The 7,500-nt window shown below is 39.5% G+C and overlaps 1 protein-coding gene across 2 annotated transcripts in view; it reads right to left on the bottom strand.

Annotated features, from left to right (window-relative positions):
- The window catches only part of LOC135094746 (ubiquitin carboxyl-terminal hydrolase 8-like), a 25,250-nt gene that overhangs the window by 6,463 nt on the left and 11,287 nt on the right, over positions 1 to 7,500 (bottom strand). For both annotated transcript variants that reach the window (XM_063995090.1, XM_063995091.1), the window contains exons 16-22: positions 3,917 to 4,032; positions 2,844 to 2,958; positions 2,269 to 2,373; positions 1,831 to 2,070; positions 1,157 to 1,287; positions 766 to 861; positions 1 to 456 (exon numbers count right to left, since the gene is read on the bottom strand). The exon at positions 1 to 456 is cut by the window's left edge and continues 6,463 nt beyond it. In XM_063995090.1, coding sequence (XP_063851160.1) covers positions 240 to 456; positions 766 to 861; positions 1,157 to 1,287; positions 1,831 to 2,070; positions 2,269 to 2,373; positions 2,844 to 2,958; positions 3,917 to 4,032 — 1,020 coding nt within the window. In that variant the 3' untranslated portion in view covers positions 1 to 239. The remainder of the gene's footprint in view (positions 457 to 765; positions 862 to 1,156; positions 1,288 to 1,830; positions 2,071 to 2,268; positions 2,374 to 2,843; positions 2,959 to 3,916; positions 4,033 to 7,500) is intronic.

Below are 7,500 nucleotides of genomic sequence, written 5' to 3'. Positions count from 1 at the left end.
TCCACACACAGTCTTTCCTACACCACATGCCGTACACCCACGCCTTAAATATGCAGGAGTGCAGTCTCTGGGGTGTACTGCAAGGCCGTACTTCACGTATCAAGCCACCGGCGCAGGAAAACATGTGGAACACACACAACACCATACAGATTTTTCAGCGTTCTGCTTGACTTTGAGGAAAACACGTGGAAAAGCAATACAATACAGGGAATTCCAGGGTCCCACTTGACTCATCGGCGTCACACGAGGTTGTTAATATGCATGCCGGCGTTGGTTGCCTCGTAGAAGAGGAGGTAAGCGGCGGACGTCTTGACGGAGCAGTGTTCATACACCTCGTGGTCATCGAACTTATACCATGTCTTGTTGTTGATCGGGGAGCGGCAGAACGCGGTGTAGTGGCCGCCGTCCATCGTGCCGTAGTGGTTGCACACCGCGTACAGGTCAAACTTGGTGTATCTGTGGTGTGGGGGTGAGAGGGAAGGTTAGGCTAGGTTAGTGTAAAGAGACAGCTTGTGTAAAGATGTTCCTGATTCTTGCTGATGTAATTAGGTATTCTGAGCTAATATTGCTCTTAAACAAGGTGTAGAGGTCGAATTTAGTGTGTTTATTTATTTATTTTTTTTTTATCAAGTGGCCAAATCTTAAACCCCAGTACCCATTTTTCTCTATGTAAATGAATAAAAATTCCAGTTCCTTCAGCTTTTTCTCTCATTTTCTTTCTTTCTTTCTTCTGTGTTTGTGTCCAAGCACCACACTCGCTGTTACCTGTTATTGAAGCAAGTATACTTAGTCAGGTCCAAGCTTTCCATGGGGAAGTCAACAAAGTTTTGCTTCTTCTTCATCAAAACGTCATGCTCGAATCTGTAAACAAGGACATTTTTTTTTTTAGACAGAATACAGAGGCTAAGCATTCTACACTCTAACTTTTCAAGGGCATTTTAATGAGTCTTGTGATAGTTGGGCTGCAGTGGAAGCTACCATAGTTTTTAAAGGTGTTTTCATCGGGTAATAATATAACAAACAAAAATTCTCCATAAGCGATAAAGAAAAAAAACAAAACAAAAACAAAACATGAGAACCTGACCAATCATTTCTGCGGCCTCTGAAACACACACACACACACACACACACACACACACACACACATAGCCAATACCTATTAAGATGAAGAATCAGCACAGGAGGAAGTTTCCAAATATCTGCCTTCCTGACACAGTTCCTCTTCTTGTTACACTTGCTGCAGGTGTACTCCAGATTCGTCTCCTTGTAGTAGTGGTGGAGCAGGTCCTGGAATGGGGTGTGTTAGTGTCAAGGTGTTAAATGACCCCCAGCTCTGTGTGTAAGGGAAAGCAAGGAAGGGTTTTAGTTTGGCAGTGAAGGGGATGGGGGAGAGAACTGGCTTACTGACTTGACTGTGTTGTAGTGATGGTTTCTCTAGTTTTCCTTCAGTTAAATGCCACATAAACACAAAACCTTCATTAGAAATGCACTATATGAATCAAAACACACACACATACACTCAGTTACCCTTAGCAAACACTTCCAGACACAACCATCACAAAAAATACATAAATAAATAAGATAAAAAAAAAACCACTTCCAAACACAATCTTCACTAAAACAAAAACAAGACAAAAAAAACACCTAAAAACAAATACAAACACAAGAACACAGCCATCTACCCACTCCCCCTCCAGTTAAATACAATCCCCCAAAAACTCCAAAACAGACACAAACACCAAAACACAACTTCACAACACCCAAACCCCAAGCAAGCACTAAAGAAACACACAAACCAAAACAAAACAAAACAAAAACTAGACAACTTACCCTCAAAGAACACTTGCGGTTATTGGGAAAGGAGAGGGAGAGGACAGAGAAAGGTTCAAAAGTGAGGGAAACATGTCCGCAGGTCCCACACTCAATGGTGGAGCGGTGGAGGCCGTGGAAGACAGCGGAGAGGATGGACTGGTCTCTCTGCCTGAGTTCCTCCATCACCTTGTCTGCTGCCACATATTCTGGAACATTCTCGTGGTTCTGTTCCTTCATGGGGAGCCGTTTGCCTGTCACCTATGTGGAAGAGTGGCTTAGTGTGTGGGAGGGAGGGAGGGAGGATGTGTGTGTGTGTGTGTGTGTATGATTGACTGACTGATTGACTGATTGCAAGTTTGTCTGTGTATTTACCTAATTAAAGTACACACAATTTGACAAGAGAGAGAGAGATAGAGAGAGAGAAGCATACAAATGACCTGAAACAACCTCAATTACCTTATTAAGATCATCACTAAGCCAGTCCATCAATTTTAACAGGAATTCATGGGAGTCATGCTGGTCGTAGCCACAGAAGGGCCGATGGTAGCGTCCCACAGCATTCTGCAAGAGAGACAGAGAGACAATGAGACAGAGACACTTCACCCACACCATGGACAGTAAGTGACGTGAGATGAACCATTATTTTTAATCTAGTCTGTTTTGTTTTGTTTTTTTGTTTTGTTTTTCGTCTCTTTGTTCTTCCTAGTTTTTTCTTTGTTTCTTGTTTCTCAGATCTGTGTTTCTTCTCTGTGTTCTTCCTTGCTTTCTCTTTCTCTGTCTGCTTCTTCTTGTACCTCCTCCTCCTCCTCCTCCTATTACTACTACTACTACTTTTCAGGCCTTATTTCCATCCTCTTCTCTAATTCTTTCATAAATCCTTGTTTCCTACTTTTTTTTTCCTTTCCTCACAAAACTACTACTACTACTACTACTACTACTACCACCACCACCACCTTAGTCCTTCCTGATCCTCACCTAATCAAACACAACACAAACATAGCCTAACCTAATCTAACACAACAAAGTCCCACCTTGAGGTCCCACATGGCAATGGAGCGATACTGGCCCGACCACAGAGCACGCACCACAGCCCCCACCTCCTCTGCCACCTCCCCATCAGACGCACTGTTGGGGTTGATGTCGTTGCTGTGGAGAGAGAAAGAGAGAGAAAGAGGGAGTGTTAGTTGAGGTTATGAAAGGATGTTAAAGTTCTAGATGTTAGTGTTATTGTTTGTGTTGTGTTTAATGGTGTGAAAAGTTATAGGTAAGATAGTTTATATGGTTAATTTAATATGTTGCACAGGCAGGAGAGGGAAAGAAGAATGGAAGGTGAGAGAGAAGCAGTGTTTGTTAAGTGGAAGGATGTCATGAAAGGGTTACTAAAGCATGTGATGTTTGGTTCAATGATGGGAAGAGCTGAGGCCACAGTCATGGGATTAGTTTTAGCTGTCAGGGAGAGCACAAGAACACAAAGGTTAGTGCAGGAAGCCACCAGGCCTACACATGGCAGCCCCTGTATAAAAGCATTCCTGTTGGTTTCCACTGTCTACTACTACTACTACTACTACAAGAACACAAGGGTTGGTGCAGGAAGCCATGCCTGCCTGTTTGTCTCACCCAGGGCTGCTCCACCCAGTGTTTGAGGCTCAGCAAGTAACAAAAAAAATACCCTTCATAACATACTGTCACAATACAATTTTTCTTCACATTTAATTTCAATGATACACAGCAATATAAATCATACCATTACTGACATCACTGCATACATTCAAATCATACATAAACTTTACATATTAGTTACATATTATAATGACAAATAGGCTGCTGTATACCTAATGCATCTAGGCAGCCTTAGCATAGTGACCACTGAAGCACCACTGCTGTAACCAATAGGGCACTGTATTCTCAGACTATGCAAAGCTATACATCCTGATAATAGGCAGAAATAGTTGCATTTTTATAGAGGGACTGCCACATGTAGGCCTGATGACAAGCCCTGATGACTTCCTGCACCAACCCTTGTGTTTTTAGGAGTCAACAGAAGAGTTTAGGAGATTAGGCAGCCAGCAGGGGGGGGGAAGGCAGACAGGCAGTGGGGCAGTACCTGTAGGTGTCATCCAAGAAGTACTTGACAAACAGCTTAGTGTTGTTGAGGCACTGGACGATGGAGTTCATGTAGCAGGTGTTGCCAAGGTTCTTCAGTCCCGTCTTGGCAGGTGGCTGAAATGTTGGGTTGGGTTAGGTTTGGCTTGTGTCAGGAGGGTGTGTGTGTGTGTGTGTGTGTGTGTGTGTGTGTGTGTGTGTGTGTGTGTGTGTGTGTGTGTGTGTGTGTGTGTGTGTGTGTGTCAGGAGATGGGTGCTTGTGGGTAGGTTTGGGTTGGTTAGGTTTTGGTGGGTTAGTGGGTTAGTGTGTGTGTGTGTGTGTGTGTGTGTGTGTGTGTGTGTGTGTGTGTGTGTGTGTGTGTGTGTGTGTGTGTGTGTGTGTGTGTGTGTGTGTGTGTGTGTGTGTGTCAGGGGATGGGTGCTTGTAGGTAGGTTTGGGTTGGTTAGGTTTTGGTGGGTTAGTGGGTTAGTGTGTGTGTGTGTGTGTGTGTGTGTGTGTGTGTGTGTGTGTGTGTGTGTGTGTGTGTGTGTGTGTGTGTGTGTGTGTGTGTGTGTGTGTGTGTGTGTGTGTGTGTGTTTTGAGGGGTTTTACTTGTTTTATTTTCATCTTTAGTTTTATTTGGATACATACATATAAACATAAACAAAACTATAATTTTACACACACACACACACACACACACACACACACACACACACACACACACCTATTCACTTACAAGGTTTCCAGTTCTCTATTAATTTATTTTCAAAAGTATTTACTAGTCTCTCTCTCTCTCTCTCTCTCTCTCTCTCTCTCTCTCTCTCTCTCTCTCTCTCTCTCTCTCTCTCTCTCTCTCTCTCTCTCTCTCTCTCGCTCAAAAACATTAGCTACAAACATGAATTTTATTGATATATGCTAATTTTTTTTTTCTAATGATACATCTTGCCTTTCATCTGAGTGTGTTTGAGTGTGTGTATCTATCTGTCTATATCTGCATTCATTTATCTATCAAGTACAAAAATACTCAGTGAAACCTTACAACCTAGTCACTATTACAAGTAGTAGTAGTAGTAGTAGTAGTAGTAGTAGTAGTAGTAGTAGTAGTAGTAGTAGTAGTAGTATATCCCAAAGTTATTAAATGTGAATGAGAAAAAAAAAAGAAAAAGAGGAAAATGAAAAAAACTAAAAGAAAGAAGATTTGAAAGAAGCACTCATAAAATGAACCTATTAGAAGGCTGTCAGATAATTTGTCACAGCTTAGAGAACTAATTAGATTATTAAGTAGGCTGGATTTAAAAGTAGGTAGTAAGGTTCTCACGAGTGTTTCTCCTGTTCGTAATGTGGAAATCTTGTTAATCTGACGCTAGAACCATAAAAACACCCTTGAAAACCAATGTCACTTCAACTAGACCCTTTTAAAAGTAGATAGTGGGGTTCTCATGACTGTTTCTCCTGTTCGTAATGTGGAAATCTTGTTAATCTGACACTAGAACCATAAAAACACCCTTGAAAACCAATGTCTCTTCACTAGACCCTTTTAAAAGTAGATGGTGGGGTTCTCATGAGTGTTTCTCCTGTTCGTAATGTAGATATCTTGTTAATCTGTCACTAGAACTGTAAAAAACACTCTTAAAACCCTATGTCACTTCAACTAGACCCTTTTAATAATAGGTAGCAGGATTTTTATGGGTGTTTCTCCAGTTCATAAAGTAGAAATCTTGTTAATCTGTCATTATACCCATAAAAACATCCTTGAAAACTAGACCCTTTTAAAAGTAGCTAATGGATTCTCATAAGTGGAAATCTTGTTTAATCTCTCACTAGAACCATAAAAACACCCTTGAAATCCCATGTCACTTCAACTAAACCCCTTTTAAAAGTAATGGAGGTACATCACAGAAAAGTATCAGGATCTTTAGTCAAATAAAAGTGAGACTCCCTTTGACTCTGGGGGGCCAACACCTCAGTGGGCTTGTTTTCATTATGATTTTGTTGCCCTTGGCTAATGCCCCTCCTATACAAAAAATAAATAAATAAATAAATAAAAAAACCGACTCACATCGCTGCCTTGGCTTGGCTGCTGCACGGGCTGGCCACAGTAAAGCCCCGTGCAGCTGCGCCCCCACGTCATTGTTGCTGGCTAGTTTAATCCTTTGTTTCTCTTTCTTTCATGGTTTTGGTTCAGTTTGTCTTTATAACCTATTCTGTTTTCGTGATGTGCTATTGCTTTGTTTTGCTATCTTCTCATTTAACTTGTTTTTTTTTTTTCTTTCTTTTACTTCTTTTTTTTTTCTAGTTTGTGTCAATGTGTGATCTTTTTTTTTTTAAATTTCCATATTTTTTTCTTCCACTTATATTTCTTTTTCTTGTTTGTTTTCTGACCTTATGATTTATCTATTTATTTTTTTGGCAATGTATTTCTTGATCAATCTGTACAAATGAGTGTTCTTTTCTTCGTCAAATTTCCACATCAGTGTTTTTCTTTTGCTTATATTTTGCCTTTTTTTTTTTTCTTGTCTCTTATTTATGATTTTTTTTAATAACATTTATTTATTTAACTTATCCATTCATTTATTTATTCTCTAGTATCTACAATTGTTCTTCCTTTCATTAACTTTTTAATTCTTTCATTCATTTACATTTTCTTTCCCTTTTTCTTCCTTTTCTTAATGTTATCAAATGTTCTTTCATAAACTTTCTATTTCACTCCTTGTATTCACATTTTCTTCAGTCATTGTGTTATTTCTCATCAATATACAGTGTTGTCATTAATTTTTTGTTGTTGTCACAGTTCAACATATTCCCAGTACTATTTTCCTTTTTTTTCCTGTTTATTTTCCATTAGATCTGCAGAAATATCAATTAAATTCATCTACAGCCTCCATTTTTCCTTATTTTCCCATTTCTTTCACTAGAACTGTAGAAATATCAGTTAAATTAATCTACAGGCTCCATTTTTCCTTATTTTCCTGCTCCTTTCCATTAGAACTGTAGAAATATCAGTTAAATCAATCTACAGGTTTTTTTCTTACTTTCAAAACTTTATAATCAATCACTAAAGAAATATTATAATTAGCTTAAATCCCAGCTCTATTTTTCTTCTTCTTTTCTTCCTTTCCACTAAAATTTGTCCGCAATTCTTCCTTTCTTCCTCTCTCACCTTTAAAAACAATCCAGTATTTCATTAACTGTGATATGAAGAGCCACAAGTGTTCTGGCTAATTAGCACAGTTCCTGCAGGTGTGAGGTGGTGCAATTCACATACAAACCTCCACTTAACAGGTGTGCAATTAAGAAAGGTGTGGTTTAGATTGTGTGGTGGAGTTTGGGTGGTTGGGTTAAGTGAAGAGGTTGTGGTGAGGGTGTGAGTGTTTGTTTGTTTGTTTATTTATCTATTTTCTTCTTTCTCTGTTTCTCTCTGTGTCTCTTTCTCTCTTTTTGTTTGTCTTTCTCTCACTTTTTGTTCTCTATTTCTGTTTTATCTGTCTCTCTTTTTCTCTCTTTCTCTTTGTTTCTGTTTGTCTCTCTCTTTCTCTTGCAACACCGCAAAAATTCTGCCTCATTCTCTCACAACACAAAAACACCACAATTTTTCTTCCTTT

Source organism: Scylla paramamosain, chromosome 46, assembly GCF_035594125.1.
Source record: "Scylla paramamosain isolate STU-SP2022 chromosome 46, ASM3559412v1, whole genome shotgun sequence".
Taxonomy (NCBI): Eukaryota; Metazoa; Arthropoda; class Malacostraca; order Decapoda; family Portunidae; genus Scylla; species Scylla paramamosain.
The sequence above is the reverse complement of the archived record's forward strand: the minus strand, read 5'-3'. Positions and strand labels throughout refer to the sequence as shown.